The sequence below is a fragment of the Vigna angularis genome, chromosome 1 (assembly GCF_016808095.1).
Source record: "Vigna angularis cultivar LongXiaoDou No.4 chromosome 1, ASM1680809v1, whole genome shotgun sequence".
Classification (NCBI taxonomy): Eukaryota; Viridiplantae; Streptophyta; class Magnoliopsida; order Fabales; family Fabaceae; genus Vigna; species Vigna angularis.
The window spans coordinates 5897299-5915198 of record NC_068970.1 but is presented as its reverse complement, the minus strand read 5'-3'; the positions used below and the strand labels follow the sequence as shown (position 1 = coordinate 5915198).

The following is a 17900-nucleotide window of genomic DNA, read 5'->3' as shown; positions in this document are numbered from 1 at the left end:
ATGTGTGTGATGTTAGCTTGAGAATATAAGAAAATTGAATGAAAGAAGGAAAAATGAAGAAAAAAATTATATGGTGTATATGGTGAGGAAAAGGCGAAACTTTTTGGAAGCAACGAGGATGGTGACATATGGAACAGTTCCTAAGTGCCATCTTGCCTTGTCATGCACATGTATCTCGTTTATATCTGCTATGCTTTTTATTTTTTTTCTGTCTTCTTCTCGCCGGTATGTTTACATTTTTAAGAAAAAATATAAAATATTATTGTTATATTTTAGATCGTAAAAGTAAACATTGAAGGATATGGAAAGGTTGATTATTAATTGGGTGGAATATCCATCTGTAAAATATATTTTTTTATGTTCAAATTAGTAAAAACACAATATATGAAATGATAGATGAGAAATTAAGTTCGTACTGAGAATGTGCCGTATTATATGTAAATGTTGAAGAAATATAACAATAAATATTTTGAAAAGCAAATGTTGAAGAAATTTGTGAAATTAGTCTTGAAAGATATTTCTTTAACGAGTAAAAACAATGTTCATTGTATATTATGTATATTGCTTTGAACTTATGATTGATTCTCAAATTTTATATTGAAGGAATACGTGGATTGATTTGTCAAATGATCACGTGATATTGGACTTTGCATGAAATCTAAGTAAAATTAATCTTTTAGAATGTACGATTTTCTTAGTTACTGTCAAGAAATTAACTTAAAGATTGATTCGATTTTCATATTTAGAACTTCGTAGGGCATTTTTTTATACTTTTTCGTGACTCACATTTTGCATTGGAATTTAAAATTTAATATTATACTATATAATAAATTTAAATTTAGTTATATGTGCATAACATGCGAAGTGACGATTGTCATATCAATTTATTTGTTTTATTTATTTAAAAAGAATTTCATTAAACATATGTTATACATGTAAATAACAGTGGTTAAAAATCATGAGCATGTAGTAAAAAGAAAAATCAATATTAAAATTTTTGAAATGTATAACAATTTAGATTTAGAAATGCACGGAAGTTATGAAAATTCTGAAAACCATATCATTCTGGTATGACGAAAACACTTTTCCGATAAATTATTTGTCTGCAAAAAACTATAACATAGGTAAATGAGTTAATCGAAGTTTTAATTATTGGTAATGCATAAATAATTGAAATTTAAGTTTCTTTGAATGAGTTTTAAGCTATGCAAAACAAGACACGTAAAAGATGAAGTGAAGATTATAGGTGAGGATTGGTTTGTGCAGTGCACATGTGGAGAGACCCACTAGCCTTGTCTCCATGCTCATACACCACATGTGACCAAACATGCCCTTACTGATAAGAGATAAAACCAAAGTGATGAATTGGTGTAATGTCGTGGGATTGATGAATAAAAAAAACACAATTTTATTATTTGATGGATCACATTGGAGTGAATGTACGTGTAATCTTACATATTCATTAACATCTAGTCAAAGATCACCAAACCACAATCACAATGTCCTTATCATTGCAATGTAATCAGTACAAATATACACACCCTAATATCTGTTACTATTAATAGCCATCACTACCTCATCATAACTTGCTTTATTATCCCATCTTTATCAACTTTAACATAATCAATGTCCACCATTCTCTAAATGGAAAGAATAAAATTCCAAAATCATTGCATCTATTTAATTTCACACATCATCGTCTAATAAACATATTATGTACTTTCTGTCTTTCTAAAGTATCTTACATTAAATACCAAAAAAACAACATAATACTAAGTATGTCTTATGAAAAAAAAATTAATGTTTAATTGCGCCTAAACATATTTATCTTCCTTCAGTTGCAAAATGAGGTGAATGGTTAATGCAGCAAGGCCGTGTCTTGTTTTCTATTCCTCTTACCAGACCATGAAACGCTTGAAACTTATCCTTAACTTCATTTATAATCCAAACAAAGTGTTAATTAGTGAACACGGCAAAGATTACTCTGACCCAAAAGAAAGTAGAAAGGTAGAAAAGAAAAAGTTATGATTTTACTATTATTCATTCGCACTTAATTCATAGATAAAATAATTAGTTATCAAAATTCAGAAGAATATGATTAAGAAAACAAAAAAGTGAAATAATCAGCCATTGAAATTAAGAATAATAACGAGTTGAGTCGGCAGCAATAGTACTTGTTTTCATGACAAAATAATTTATTTGGTACTCGTGTTATTATTCTATAGATATTAATTTAAAAAATATTTATAATTATTTAAAATTCTTAAATATAGGTGAATACTTAAATATATTTTAAAAAGAAAATTATAAAAAAATGTATAATATAAATTAAATTAAATTTAGCTTAATAAAATATAAATTAATTTAATTTTAGTTAAATTAAATATAAATTAAATTTTAATTTTAGTTAAATTAAATATAAATTAAATTTTAATTTTAATTTTTTATAAATATAAATAATATGATATACATTTATCTATTTATTTATAAATAGATAAAATATTTTATCAGATAATAAATATCCACGTATATTATAATTATTAATTATTCGTGGATTTTATGTATGAATACCTAGAGTTCGTAGTTGAAAGTTGATGGTAAAACATTTTGTGTAAGAATTGTTTGTTTGTAGGCATGTGTTGGTTTGAAAAGGACATGCACTTGTTATGAATGGGACAAAAGTGGTTGTCAGTGTGAGAAAAGTGACTGGACTTTTTGATGCCAGTTAAGGACACATAATCACCCCAAATCATAGTCTATCTCACTTTTTCAACACATTTTACCCTTTTTAGGTTTTTTCACAAGTCGTGATTCTTATCTCTCTTCATTCACCCATTGGATTTCTTAATGCAATATCCCTATGCAGCTAGTGGTAGCACCTATTCAAAATTTTAAACCTTTTTTTATTCTTTGGTCCATGCTTAGAGAGTTGTGATCATTATTAATCCTTGCCATCCATCATGGGAGAGGTGGGCTCTCAATTTCATTATTTTAATTTCAAACAATCACGGACAAACTTCTGTTTTATCTTTTGCCTTTATCCTTCACTTCCAATTACCCTAAAACATCTACCAAAGCTGCACTGGAATTAGTGCCTTCTATCATCCTTCATTCTAATATTTCACCACCTAAACATCAACATACTACTAGGTCAAAATCTTCTTCCTTTCTTTTACAAAACTATCAATGTTATTTCTACCCCTTTTTCTTTTTCTTACTCTGCATCTTTCCTTGGGAAAATAATTATTTCTCAGAAAATATCTAAACAGATCAAGGGAATGGATCTCCCCAACCTATTGCTTTCTCAACTATTTTGCTAAAAGGCATTTCAAGCAACTGATAGTGAGGGGTGTGTGTAGAAGTCTTGAAATTAAACTTTGTGTCGGCCCAATATGTCGCTTAGGTGAGGGTCTTATCAAATTTAGGCTTATAAACATATGAGGCCCAACTATGTCATTCTAACTGAGGGAAGGGGATTTCTTTGTGCAAATCCATGTTTTCTTCCTGCAACTCCATGTGTTCTTCCTGCATTCCCACCTTTTTTTTCTTGCATCCCCATAGTTTTATTCTTGCATCTCATAGTTTTAGTGAAATGTCTTATTCACCCCTAATTAAAAAAATTGCATCTTATGTTATTTTCTAAATTTACATTATAGGTTGTACAATGTAAATTTTGTCAGACTTCATTAAAAACGCACCCAAAAATCCTCTGAACGGACGTCAGGTGTTAAGCGGAGGGGATCCGGAAATCAGATAGTGGAATGCAGGTGTCGGCAGATGAGTGGACGCTCGTTTGACGTTGTAAGCAAAACTGATTTTTCAGAAATTACGTCATACTCTCTGCATGCACCTTCTTCTCCAAACTCTGAAATTCTCATTTCTCTCTCCCTTCTCTCTACCAAATCTCACCTTTCTCTTCTCTTATCATCATTCAGGCACCGTAGAAGCACTTTCGGTGTCAAGAGCTTCAGTTTGAACCGATCGGTTTCGGGTTCTGAACTGGTAAGTTCTTCTTCTCCTTTAGACGTTCGTTTTCTGGCACATGCAAACCAAGTTCTGGTTGCATGATTTCATCTTGTCTGAGCCATTGTTGGTCTTCTGTTTGGTTTAGTTTGAAGAATTGTTGAGCGTTGAGGGTAGAAGGAATTGTAGTCAGGCGAGCCGTATTCTGTCTCTAGGAACGTTCGTTCACGCTCAGAGGTAAGGGAAACTTATCTAATTTAATTGGTATGTTGTTGTGATGCATGAACGTTCGTCGAATTGACTGAATTAATATAATATATGATGGTTGATATGTTTGGATTGTATGAAGTATGAAAATTGACTATGATATGAATGTATGAACTTATGTAGATAAATGTTGAGAAATTGAATTGAGATAAATGATTTTTAAGTATGAAATTCCCCTATGAAAGTGTACGTTCGTCACTGAACGGTCCTTGATCGTTCGATTTTTCTAGTGAATTTGGTTGGAATTGAATTCTTTCATTTAGAAAGAATCCTAGTTGAGGACGAACATCTTCGTTTCGAAATACTATGCATGAGAGTTACACCAAGTATAGTTGTTTCTTAGTATTCGGTTATAAACTTAAGCATATATATATATATATATATATATATATATATATATATATATATATTTGTATATATATATATATATATATATATATATATATATATATATTTGTATATGTCCGTTGGTTCTTAAACACTACTCCAAATGGTATCTTATTATATTTATAAATCCTTTTACTTTAAGTTTAGTAGTGCTCGGTCTTACACCAAGCACTCGTACTAAGTAGTGCTCGATCTTACACCAAGCGCTCATCCTCTTTTCTTTTTATAATCTATCTTGATGAAAATAGAGTTCGTCCAAATTCAATAGAGTTCTCTCTCTACCGTGTTCGGTCATTGACTAACATTCAGTTTTCTTGATGCTAAACTCAAATAAGCTAAGTTTTCATAAGCGTTCGGTTTCTTCATGTGAATCCTTTCTAAGTATTATTCTTTGAATGTCTTGAAGTTTTTGCATCCATTGGTTCCGGCCTAGAGTCTTAGTACTTGGCATGGTTTTTCGGTGTTCGGTTGGAGCTCTCAAGAGTCAGTTCATCTAATTGGCTCATTTTGTAATGAACGTTCGTTCCATTCGTTTCTTGCGATATCTATTGCCCTCGGTTTCTTTCTCAACCTGATAGTAAATCTTCCGGCCTTAGTTTGTTCTGGAACGAAAGACCTCTCGGTCACACTCCAAGTGTTCGGTCTATTTAAAGGTGAAAGTTGAACATTCGATATTTGGTACCCTTAGTGATCCTTGTTCAAATGGTTAAATTGAGATGATTGATAATGAAAGATGAAGAGAATGTGATATGGATGAAATGTGTTGGATTATGGACGAGCGTTCCGGGGAAGAATGACTCATGAATGAATATTGAAATTGGTAAAGTACGAATGTAGGCATGCTAAGCTGGCGGTTCATCCTGATGTTCTGTGAGTACTCGTCCTCACGTAGAGGATGGTAGGTCATGTGTGGGAATGACAGGAGGTCCTAGTCCTTATGGTTAATTTGGATAGATAGGACTAACCTCGGGTGGCAGCTGTTGAGGGTATCCCAGTTACTACATCACCCGGGTGCATGAACGTCGTAGCTACACAGATTTCATACAGTCCGGACAATCAGTCTAGTATTAGGCTTTGTATGAAACGAATGATGATTTATCTTGTTTGGTTGATTGTGTGAAATATATGTTTATACATGAATTAAATTACATAAGCTTACCCTGTGTTTCTTGTCTTGTCTGTTTTGTACGTTCGTCTTTGTCATTGCAATGATCATCCGTGTGGATGTGAGCAGAAGGAGACGAGCTGCTGGAAGAGGCGCTGGAGGAAGAAAGCTTAGTAGAGGTAGAAGTTAAGACTGAACAGTATGACGTTCGGTCAGTACTTTAGTTTGATTGTAAGGTAGTCGTTCGATCACCTTTCCCCTTTGTTTTGGTATGACCGTTCGGTCAGACTTGCTTATACTGTACCGTTTAAATTTGTAACTCTTTCTGTAAGGCCGTTCGGCCATAACCGTACGCTCTCTTTTAGTGTAAGACTGATCTAAATCATTATTAAATGTGATTATTCTACTATATAGTTTTAAACTGTATTTTTGGGATGTTACAAATTTACATTATAATTATACAATCTAAAATGTATTTTACATTATGGTTTGTCTTCTAAATATGTATTATGAATTATTCACTCTCAAAAATAAATTTATATATAGATTACACAGTGTAGTTTATATTTTGGGTTGCCTTCCAAACTTGATCACAGATTGTACAATAATTTGTACTACGAATTGTATATCTGGAATGTAATTTATATTATGAATTATCTTTCAAATTTATTTCAAAATGTATTTTCTGAGTTACAAAAAGTTTATTTCGGAAAGCTAATTCCAGAAGACATCTTATATATTTAAGAAAAGTTTATTTTAGAAAGTTGATTCTAAAATACATTTCATATGTTCTAAAAAACTTGTTTTCATGTTCCAGAAATTTTATTTTATAAATTATATTCCAAAAGTTATACTCTAAAAATTCAAAAACAATTGATTCCGAAGTTATTATTACTAATAGCCAAATGGTTATTTTAAAAATTTTAGGATGCGGTTACAAATTTTGGGAGTGCTGGAAGAAAAAGACCACAACTCTTTTACACTAGATGTCAGGCGAAAATCCATTTGTGGCCTGCATGCAAATTCATGGATACCCATTTTATCAATTGCATACGGGTTTACAAAAAATCTGCAAATGCATATTCATGAACAATATTCTTTATCCCAATTAAAAATTGTATAATTTTGAATTGATTTATTAAATAAAAACATACAACTAATATTTATATAAGTCATATCACAATTGTGTGTATCAGTATTTATAAGAAATAATAAGAGTGGGTATTTATTATATTTAATTATAATATGTATTATATTTAATTATAATATGTAAGTATGGTATAAATTTATAAAAAAAAAACTTAAAGGTTGTATTTTTTAATATGTTTATTGATCAAATAAAAAGAATTGATTTCAAGGTGTAAAATATGTGAACATTAATGTACAAATAGATTAATTACAACTAAAACAGGTAACTTAAGCTTGTCTGATTGGTTTTAAATTTCAGTCAATCTGCTATTAAATTCCCTAAGAATGTGTAATACAACTACTAATATTGATATAATAAGGTATTTATTATATTGGTGGTGGGATAAAAACTAATCATGAATGGAGGGCAAGAAATGTGAAAGGAAATTAAAAACTGTGAAATGTGTGAGGCCAGCTCTTTTCTTGGTAAAGAAAAAACTATTTATCATAATGAGTGAGTGATTCAGTGATATAATACCACTCATGCTCTTGTTTTTTTAAATGCATATTTTTCTATCCTTTCAATCTACAATAATTGTTTAAATTTTTATGTTTTAAAATTCACAACTTTTTTCTTTAATTACTTATTAGTATGTTATTTTAAATAATATAAGATAAATAAGTATCACTAAGTTCCATTTTATTAAAAAACATGTGAAATGTTAATTTTTTTCTTAAATAAAAAGAAATATATGATTACCATATGATTAAAATTTAAAAGAGGGTTAAAGGTTTGTTTTCATATTAGAAGTTGATGCCATCTAAAGTTCTAATGGGAAGAATGGGTATTTTTATTTTTATTTTTTAAAATGCGTCGTGTTGTTTACAATACATTAATTATTAACTTTGCGTTCTTAATTAATCTTCAATATTTTTTAAAGAATATATATTTAAGAATTAACAACATTTAGACTTAGGACATTGATTTGTGTTTGGAAAATATAAGTTATAAAAAGTTTAGTTTAGCGAGTGAATGTGACATGTGAGTCACTCAATCACTAAGAAGTTTTTGTAGCCTTCCCTTCGTATAAGTGCTTTTGGAAACTAGTTTGAGCAAGATTCAAACCTATTATTCTAAAAGACTAATTTTCTATATATTTTATTTAATAAATTTTACTCATAATTTTATATTTTTTAATGAATACATTAGAAAAATATATATTGTTCACGTTTCTTTTATTATCATTTCTCTAATTAGTTTCTCTTTTTATTTTTTATGTAATAAATTCAGCTTACTCATGATTTTAATTGTATAAATTGTTTAACAGCTTATTAAATTGATATTTAAGACATCTCCAGCACCATGGATCTTAATTTACATTTTGCATGTACTTCTACATCATCTTATTTTTAAAACACAATGTAATATTCATATTAATTACACTTTAACTTAAAAATATTTAATTTTTGTTATTGGTTACATTGATGATTCCTTTTATTATCGATGTAGATTATTTTACTTAAGACCTTAAATCTTAAATTTATTATTATATCAATATATTTCAATGAAAAGTTTTAGGAAGTTTAAATCTTAAACTCATGATTCTGTCTTATACATTAAAAATATTATAATAATTCTAAAATAGCTATCAAGAGAATAAGTGAACCAAATTTACCAATAAAAACCAAACGTTTATATATATCTATATATATATATATATATATATATATATTTATTTTTTGTTATAAAATATTATACTTTACTATAAATTCAATAAAAGATTTGTACAGAATATATATAATTTTCAAATATAAATTAAATATATCGAATCATGTATGTATATATAACTACGAATTTTATAGAATCATAATTATAATTTTAAGTAAAATTCTAATATTTTTCAAATGTTATTCTTATACATATATTTATATTTATTTATGTTGAACCCCATATGTCATAACACAATAACTACAAGAATAAATTATTGAAACAAATTTTTAGCTTATATTAAAAAGAAACATTTTAATTAACAAATCACAATAATTTAATTTCATTCAATTACCAACATTTAACCATCATACAAACTTACATTAATACATACAAAATATATTTAACAAGTACATCAAATTCACAAAATTTATATTAAATGTATTCTATTACAAGTAGAGTGTTTAATTGCAATCAAGCCACGCGTTTCATTGTGTGAAACAAAAAATACTCACTTTCTGGTCGCTTTATGTCTTAGTTTGTAATATAAATAATAAATGAAATAAGAAAACACTTAATACATATTACAACATAAATGTATGTCAATATTTGATACACAAACTAAACAAAATGCAGATAGTTTTTACGTTGATATCTAATAACAAAGTAACAATATATCCAAGTTTATAAATTTGTTAACTTTTATAATAATTATTGTGTAAAAGATCACGTCCATCATAATTTCTAAGTAATTAATAAAATAAAATTCTACATGAAAATACAAAAAAAGTACAATTTTATTAGAAAAATAAAGGTACTCTTGGATTGCCATAGTAGGTGTAAACAATTGTAAATTCATAATTTTAAATATTTAAGATATACACACATTATGTCTTGTTTATATTTGATTAAAATTTAAATATATTTTTAATTTTTAAACTTTAACGTAAAATTATAATTTGTTAATATCTAAAAATTTGATGATAGTAATATTTTAGATTGATAATTAAATTATTTATACGGGTTAATATATTTTAGTTTAAATGTCATTTCAAAAGAATATCTAACACAAAAAATATTAAGATTATTAAATTAAAAAGACTAAACCTATTAATTTTAAAAATTAAGAAAAAAATACATAAAAGTTATATATATTAATGAATTTTAATTTGACGTAAAGTTTAAAAGAAAAAACATATTTAACATTTTTTTTAATTTTTTAATCAAGAAGGATTATCTTTTTGTATAAAAGAGAGGGAAAGTAATTATGGTTGACTAAAGGTGAAAGGAAAAAAAATAGAAATTCTTAGTGAAAAGACTAAAAAAGAAAATGAAAAAAAAAAAAAAGCACAACTCAATTGACCCGGAATCCAATCCATGGTAACTTACTTCGGAACACATCTGCGCCATTGTCTTTTCCTTCTTTCTTTTTCTTTATTCCCATTTAATTCCTCTGCTCTGGACCAACAAACTTCCTGTTCTCTTCTTCTCTATTATCTGTCTCTTCCCATAAATGAAGAAACAAATAAAACAGAGACATTGAGAAGCAGAGAATCTCTGCACAAACACATCCAACTTTCTTCCTTATTTTCCCTTCTCCGCTCCACTCTCATCTCCCTGTTCACCCTTTTCCCCTCCACTTCCCATTTTCTCTCCTCAATTAGCCCCCACAATAAAATCCCGCTTATCATCCCACCCCAGCCTGTTGTGCGCCTTGAAATTTTCAATTTTTTGATTTCAGCCAAAAGATCAATTCGGCTAAATTGTTACCTTCTGCCGAGACCCGCTTCAAAACTTGGACCAACTTTCGTTGATTTTTCCCGTTTGTCTGGATTCTCGTTGGTTTTGAGCATCTGGGTCGGTGAGGGGTAGCCGGTTAATCATGCCGCCGGCTGTGATGGATCCACCATTGCCGGAATCATCGTCGGTGCTGTCTTTTTCCTCCGACATCGTTTTTCCGGGAACGGAGCCGGATAATCGGCGATTCGGGAATCTTAGAGGTCTACAGTGGCGTATAAATCTTGGGGTATTGCCATCTTCTTCCATTGATGATCTTCGTCGAGCCACTGCTAATTCTAGAAGGAGGTAAGTGGCCAGTTTAATGATCATTCCTTATTAGTTTTTTTTTTTTTTTTTTATGATGTTGCAATTTTTTTTTAATCCAATGTTTGGTGTTTGTATAATTGTATCCCTCAAGGTAGATGCCTATTTGAGAGGTTTGTTGTTAGTGGTAGGTATTCTAGCCAAAATTATACCGAGTTTGAGATTACTTCCTTGGTGTTGATGATAAACTTAGCGTCTAGCTATGTGATATTATATTTTTATTGTCACTATGTGTAATTTCCCCTTTCAACTCTTAATAACAACAAGGGAAGGGTGAACCTTACATTTTTTTACAATGGGGACATATGCATAGGAAAATTACAGGACATTTTGGCAAGTTTCATTCGAGAATGCTTACATACGTGTTTGGGCCAATTAGTTTAGATACTATCTTTTTTTTTTGTTCCCCCTGTCAGGCTTATATAATCTTGTATCGAAGTATTGTTTTGTTGGCTGAAATGAAAAGAAAATCAAGCTGTTTCTTCGGTTGGCATTGATGGTTGTGGCATAAATATGGATTTGGCGCTTGACTGCCCATACATCTAGTACAGTGTTCCCAGGACTGAGTTTTGGATCCACCTGTTTCTTGATGTCTGTCATAATTGTGCATTAAAAGCAACTGCATATTTGTTCAGTTAATTCCTATTGTTTGGGGGTGTACTTCTTTAACATGAACTGTTAAAATCTTGTCAGGTATGCCAGTTTGAGAGGGCGCCTTTTGGTTGATCCTCATGTTGTAAAGGATGAAAGTAGTTTGCCCAATCTTGTCATGGATAACCCACTTTCACAAAATCCAGGTAAACCAAAGCTTGTCATGGATATTCTCTCTCCCCGTTCCTGCACTTTACTTGTAGTTAAATCTATGTCTGATTACAATCCGTGATTTAACCCATATACTTTCATAAATTCCTCTATATTAAGTAGAGAGAAAATTAGATATCTTAATGCTAATGTACAATATTTTCTTCCACCTTTCCTGAGATTGGTTTAATAAGAGTTTCATCCTATGGTATCCTTTTATTTTATTTGTTGACAGATCATATATAGCAATGTTCCCTTCTCATTTCAAACTCATGAAAATGTTAAGCTAAAAAAATAATGACAGTCATTAAACTGTTGAGGTGAAGAGAGAGCAGACAGAAAAAGCCAAGCTGATAAAGTGTTTCATATTTTGTCATAATGTTGTCTCAAACTATTGAAATATACATTACTGATATGAGTAGATTTTTTGGTTCTCTGTCTAACCCTATTAGTCTCTTGCCATTCGAACTCTGTCTGTGTTGACGTTATGTAAAATTTTCCCATTTGCAGACAGTACATGGAGTCGCTTTTTTCGCAATGCAGAAATAGAGAGGATGATTGATCAGGATTTGTCTCGTTTATACCCAGAACATGGCAACTATTTCCAGACGCCAGGATGCCAAGGCATATTGAGACGAATTTTATTACTATGGTGTCACAGACACCCAGAGTGTGGTTACAGACAAGGTAAATTCTTCTGCCATGCAATATTTGTTGACAATATGTTGAATTGAAGAGAACATGTTGGGATGGTTGTCTTGTTTTGCCTTCCAACTCCATGTGAGAAGCTAGCAGAAATAACACTTATCTTCTCCTATAGTTATGCTAAATCACAGTTCCACCTTCTTTAGTTTTAAGATAAACACTCATTCTTTTTAAGCTTTTAATAAAATAACAATCATACATCCTTTACTTTTTAAATGGCACTTAGCTCGCTCCTCATCTTTTTAATAAAGTGATAATCATACTTATTATATTCTTAATAAAGTGTTACTCACATATCTTATTTTATCTAAAAATATCGTCTTGGCTAAAAAGTAAATAAAAAAACTATGAAAATTAAAAGTTAAAGTTTTATGATAGAAAGATTTAAGAGTTTTATAGAAAGTTATATTGTCTCTCAATTATAAAAGTTAAAGTTTATAAAACAATTAAACAATTTAATTATCATATTTTAACAAGATCTAAAAAGTTATATCGTCTCGCAATTGTAAATTGTCATATAAAAATATAAAAAATTATATTTTTGAGAAAACAATGTTTTAATATAAAAAATATATGTAGTTATAAAATGTAAGATTAAATCTATTAACTTATTATTATATTTAAATATAATTTTAATTCAAGTATAAATATATGTTATAAGAAAATACAAGTATAAATATAAATAAATAAGGAATATGACTGTTATCTTATTAATAACATAAATAATGCAAATGTGTATTTTAAAACTAGACAAAGTATCAATGTCATAAAAAAAATCTCAATAGGGGTGGATGGAATTTTCCAATAATTAAATCAATTGATTTTTATTTATAAAAAAATATTTAATTTTTATATTTTAAAAAATTAATTTTAAATTTTCATAATTTTTAATTATAAAATTTTAGCCAATATGTTATTTAAGAAAAAAAATAGGGAAGTGAGTGATACTTGCTAAAAACATAAGAGACTAATGTCATTTTTGTTGAAAACATTTTTTCTGTCTCAAGTAAGCCTTCTTTATCATGAGTGTCTCACCTTCCAGCCTCATATAGTTAAACAATGGCACATGTAATTGAATGAAAACTTGACTATACTTATCACAAAAAGGTACATCATACGGTTTGCTCATACACAGTTTTGTGTTCACTGGCAATGATCATTAATTATCTATCATACATATTTTTTGAAAGACCCATCAGTTTGTAACTACTTTTGCATTGATTCCTATTCCATTATCTGCATGTATACTGAACATTATCTTCTCTATTGCAAGATTAAATTTTTGGAAATCTTTTAACTGGTAAATTATAAATTCTTAGTATGACTGAGGTTCCCCTTAACTTGTTTTGATTTATTCTTAGTAAATTATAAATTCTAAAATCTTTCATTCATTTATTTTGTAGGAATGCATGAATTACTTGCTCCGGTGCTTTATGTACTCCAATATGATGTGGAGTGTCTTTTAGAAGTTCGAAAGCTTTATGAAGATCACTTCACTGACAGATTTGATGACCTCCTTTGTCAAGAAAATGATCTTTCTTATAACTTTGATTTTAGAAAATCTTCTGACTCGATGGAGGATGGAATTGACTCCAATGGAAATGCAATGAAAATCAAGAGTCTTGATGAGCTTGACCCCAAGATACAGAACATTGTGTTGCTAAGTGACGCTTATGGGGCAGAAGGTGAACTGGGCATTGTTTTATCTGAGAAATTCATCGAACATGATGCTTATTGTATGTTTGATGCTTTGATGAATGGGGCTCGTGGTTCAATTTCAATGATCGATTTCTTCTCCTATTCCCCTTTGCCTGGGTCCCATACTGGCTTGCCTCCTGTAATTGAAGCTTCTGCTGCATTGTATCATTTGTTGTCTCATGTGGATTCATCTCTGCATGCCCATCTTGTTGATCTCGGGGTTGAACCTCAGTACTTTGCTCTCCGCTGGTTGCGAGTTTTATTTGGACGAGAATTTTCACTCAGCAACCTTCTAATAATCTGGGATGAAATCTTTTTATCAGATAATAGTAAAGTGGAAAAACATGTCGAGGACAATGCAGACTCTGGTTTTAGGATCTTCAATTCGTTTCGTGGAGCATTTATCTCTGCTATGGCAGTAGCAATGATGCTTCATTTAAGATCTTCACTTCTTGCTGCAGAAAATCCTACAACCTGTCTTCAGAGATTATTAAACTTCCCTGAGAACACGGATATTGAAAAACTAATAGAGAAGGCTAAATCCTTGCAGGCTCTTGCATTAAGTACTGAGATTTCATCGTCAATGCCTTCATTCGTAGAGTATCATAACCAGGCCAAACCAGTTATTGCAAGATCTCACACCCTTTCATCTGAATCAATCTCTCCGAAAACTCCTGTGAATTCGGTACCTGAGAGCTACTGGGAAAAAAAGTGGAGAGTTGTCCACAAGGCTGAAGAACTCAAACAAGATGGGGTGGAAAAACAGGTTCCATCTCGGAAGAAGGGATGGACAGAAAAGGTGAAGTTCAGTTTGAGAAGAACAGAATCTGACCCCTCTTCACCAAGGTCTAGGAGTGGTAAAAAGGAATCCAAGTCACCAGTTAGACGCAATTTGTTAGAAGATCTATCTAAGGAACTTGGCTTTGAGGAAGATACTGAAAAACTCAACAGTCATGATAATCTACCTGTAACAGTTGAAGCGGAGCAACGGGAAGACGGTTCGGCATGCAGCAACTGTTGTTCTCCTGCAGATAGATGTCTAAGTCAAAACACAAGTAGTGTGGAAAACTCACCTGCTATGTCTTGCTCAGCTAGCCCTCGTAACGAGGCTAATGATCTCAAAAATGACTGTGAGAAGAGTAGTGTTGGATCTAATTTATCCCTTGATGGAACTAGTGAAGCCTCACTTAGTAGTCCCTTTGATTCACGTCTTCCAATCCCTGATCATCCTGAGAACGTATCAAACACAACAGGAAGAGATAATAATATTTCTGCTGGAAATTCAACCGCCCATTCCAAGGAGAGAAAATTGAACAAATTTCAGTGGCTATGGAAGCTTGGACGGAATAATGGTGAGTTTACTTTAGAGAAAGGAAGTGATGCTTCTGAGGCAGTAAAACCTGCCAACAGTTGTGATGATCAAAGCAATACAGTACCCTCTTCTACAGCCAATACGCATTGTAGTCCTCTCGGTTACAAAGGGGAATCTACAGAGCAGAATATGACGGACACTATGAGGAATATTGGGCAGTCAATGCTTGAGCATATCCAGGTATACTTATTTCTCATTGTCACAATCAAAATAAGTTAGTTAGTGAGTGAAAACTTACAATCTAAAGACTGGTTTAAATCTAGATTCTATAAAACAGTTATAGTAATTGTCAACAGAGAATCACCTTTTCCGATGCACCAAAATAAGAAGTAATATCTTGTAGTTTAGCTTTGAATCTGAACTGGAAGAAACAGTTTTATTTACATGAGTTTTGTGTGGCAGGTGATAGAGAAAGCTTTCCAACAGTGGGGAGAGGGAGCACCATTGGATAACATGTCTGAAAATGTTGTGTTGGGTGAAGAGCAGGTTACTCCCATGTCAGCTCTGAAGGAGCTACGTAAAATCAGCAATCTTTTGTCTGAGATATGAGCCCAATCTTACATTCACCTGTTCTGTGTGTGTTGTGTGTGTGTATATATTTATGTATATTGTAATTATAATTTTTTAGTGGCAATTAAGTAAATGAGATTCTTCTGCTTCACTTCTATATATACCTCACGAATACCATAGATTTGCAGTGATGGACTTGTAAATACCAATATTGCAGTTACCATCAAATAAAGTAAGGTGTTTCGTTCCTGTTTATCATTATAATTTTGCTTCGTTGCATGGCATACCTTGGTTTGCATTTTACTGCACCGTTGCAAAAGCAGTTCCAAACTAAATTGTGGTCAAGTCTGGATACCCTCAAAATTTTAATATATAAAATGAATAAAACATGTATTCAATCATATTTAAATTCTGGAATGATTTTATATTTTATATTTGAAAAAATATATGTTGACAACCCTAGAAGTTATATACGTGATTGTTTCAACAAAGGAAAAAAAGTAAAAAATAAATTTGTAATTAACCATGTAAAAAGTTATTAAAATAATAAAATTATAGGTTCTTTAATGGGTGTAAAACAAAAGTGCAGTGTGTAGGTATCAAGGAGTTTTTAACTTCTCTATTTTAAAAATCTTTACCAAATACCTATGTTTTAATAATTTCACTGTTTTTAAAAATTATGTTATAATACAAAATGTCTTCATCATTTATATTTCACTGTATTTTCCCTTTTTCGTAGATTTGAACTTTTGTTTATTTTTCTTTATAATCATCGTCATTCTTAGTTTTTAAACTTCTATACTGCAGCTTTTTCATATTTTATTGGCATTAGTTTGGCACGTTTTTGTTTATATTTTTTTAAAACATCAAGCTTTTGTCCATAAATTTGAAACTTTTTGAATAAATTTCAAACTTTTCACATTTATAATCATATTTTAACTTTCACTTTTATTTTTATTTCTCCACTTTTTTTTTCTGTTTTTTTACATAATACTATACTTTGATATTTTTATTATTTTAAAAAGGACGTTACCATATAGAAAGAGTTTACAATTTTTCTGGCCTTTTAAAATTAATCATATTTTTCACCTTCGAATTTATGTTAAACTTTTGTTTACATTTTTTAAAATCGTTTCTCTTTTATTTTGTAACTTTTATTTGTTTTTCTTTTAATTTCAAGATATCTTCTTCACTTTTTTTAACCATTTACTTTTTCCCATTCATATTAATTCGTACTATTTTCTACAAATTTGATATTATTTTCAATACTCCATTTTTTCTAATTTTTACAAAACATTTATATTTTAATATTTTATCATTTTCAAATTGTCATAAATTTTAACTATACAAAATAATGAATAATTATATATGAAACTCAATTTTAGTTTAGTAAAGATATTTTCAAAACAAATAAAGATTAAAAGTTTATTTTATGTTAAATATATAATGTATATTTTAAATATTTATTTATTTATTTTGAAATAACATAATCTCTTTAAATATTTTTCCTCAAATTTTCTCTAATTTTTTGGAATTGATTCTCTGTTATTTTTTCACTCAACTTCCACCTCAGGGGTTGTCTGGTGTTGATATAACAACAACCTTAAGATACTTAAGTAAAATCTTAAGAAAACTCATGAAATCTGTGATTATGTAATTATGGTACGAAGATCCATACATTTTTATTAGGTTTAATACATTATTTGGTCCTATCTTTAGGGGTTTGGTTTAAAGTAATCATACCTTTTAAAAATTTTCATTAAGACCCCATATTTCGTTAAAAAGTGATCAATCGCGTCCTTTTCGCTCACGTCGTTGGAAACATAACGGTGCAAATACCACCGTGACATCTCATAAGCAAGTGGCACGCAAAGACGTTAATAGGTAGACTTAAATGATTTTTTAATTTAAAAAAAGTTTTAAAAAGTCCCTGCCACATTACCACTCTGACACGTTATCATCACCATCTCCAGACAAATCCTAATTTCTCTCCAATAAATCCTAGTCGTCGCACCATCCAGCACCGTTACCGCCATCCTCGCCGGCAGCCGTCCTCTCCAACGCATCACGCACCACCACCTTCTCCCTTCTGTTGCACCTACATCACCTTTGCATCTTACCTTCGTTCTCGCGCCACCACCCAACACGATCAC

At 30.4% G+C, this 17900-nt stretch overlaps 1 protein-coding gene and 1 long non-coding RNA gene across 2 annotated transcripts; both read left to right on the top strand.

Moving 5' to 3' along the window:
- The first annotated feature begins 3672 nt into the window (after positions 1-3672).
- On the top strand, positions 3673-6131 carry LOC128194207 (uncharacterized). Its single transcript, XR_008245528.1, has 4 exons — positions 3673-3801; positions 3936-4002; positions 4112-4200; positions 5852-6131. It is a non-coding gene; the product is annotated as an uncharacterized LOC128194207 (long non-coding RNA).
- Positions 6132-9972: 3841 nt separating this feature from the next.
- On the top strand, positions 9973-15993 carry LOC108322191 (uncharacterized). Its single transcript, XM_017554206.2, has 5 exons — positions 9973-10643; positions 11355-11458; positions 11973-12149; positions 13571-15417; positions 15640-15993. Exons 1-5 carry the CDS (start codon positions 10441-10443, stop codon positions 15784-15786), a joined length of 2478 nt encoding a protein of 825 aa, XP_017409695.1. The 5' UTR covers positions 9973-10440; the 3' UTR covers positions 15787-15993.
- Positions 15994-17900: the final 1907 nt, after the last annotated feature.

Coding starts and splice junctions, on each gene's coding strand:
- LOC108322191 (XM_017554206.2), top strand. CDS start 10,441: ATGCCGCCGGCTGTGATGGATCCACCATTGCCGGAATCATCGTCGGTG. Junction 10,644..11,354: donor ACTGCTAATTCTAGAAGGAG/GTAAGTGGCCAG, acceptor AAATCTTGTCAG/GTATGCCAGTTTGAGAGGGC. Junction 15,418..15,639: donor CAATGCTTGAGCATATCCAG/GTATACTTATTT, acceptor TTTGTGTGGCAG/GTGATAGAGAAAGCTTTCCA.